This window comes from Acanthisitta chloris, unplaced genomic scaffold (assembly GCF_000695815.1).
Source record: "Acanthisitta chloris isolate BGI_N310 unplaced genomic scaffold, ASM69581v1 scaffold13058, whole genome shotgun sequence".
In the NCBI taxonomy this organism is placed as follows: Eukaryota; Metazoa; Chordata; class Aves; order Passeriformes; family Acanthisittidae; genus Acanthisitta; species Acanthisitta chloris.
Window position 1 is genome coordinate 627 of NW_008686530.1, and position 304 is coordinate 930.

The 304-nt window shown below is 60.5% G+C and overlaps 1 protein-coding gene across 1 annotated transcript in view; it reads left to right on the top strand.

The window, feature by feature from the left end:
• GALT (galactose-1-phosphate uridylyltransferase) overlaps window positions 1-304 on the top strand; it is a gene marked incomplete at its 5' end in the record, with an annotated part of 2,362 nt that overhangs the window by 578 nt on the left and 1,480 nt on the right. Inside the window, 1 exon segment of the mRNA XM_009080186.1 lies at window positions 61-201. Within this exon segment, the coding sequence (XP_009078434.1) occupies window positions 61-201 (141 nt within the window).

Sequence of the window (304 nt, forward strand, 5' to 3'; positions counted from 1 at the left end):
GCAGAACCACAGTGGGGACCCTGTGGCCGGGACTTGCTGGCTGCACCTCTTCCTTCACAGATCTTCGAGAACAAAGGAGCGATGATGGGCTGCTCCAACCCGCACCCCCACTGCCAGGTGAGGCTGTCCCACCTGTGACCTGGGTAAACTGTGAGTCCCTGTGGGTGACCCTACGGCAAACACCGGGGGAGGATGTGAACAGCAACCCCCCTGCCCTGGTCTTGAAGCTTTTTGCAATGAGGATACCCCCATACCTGTCCTGTCACCTCCCTTCCTGGGGACTGTCCCATGTGGCTGCCCCACG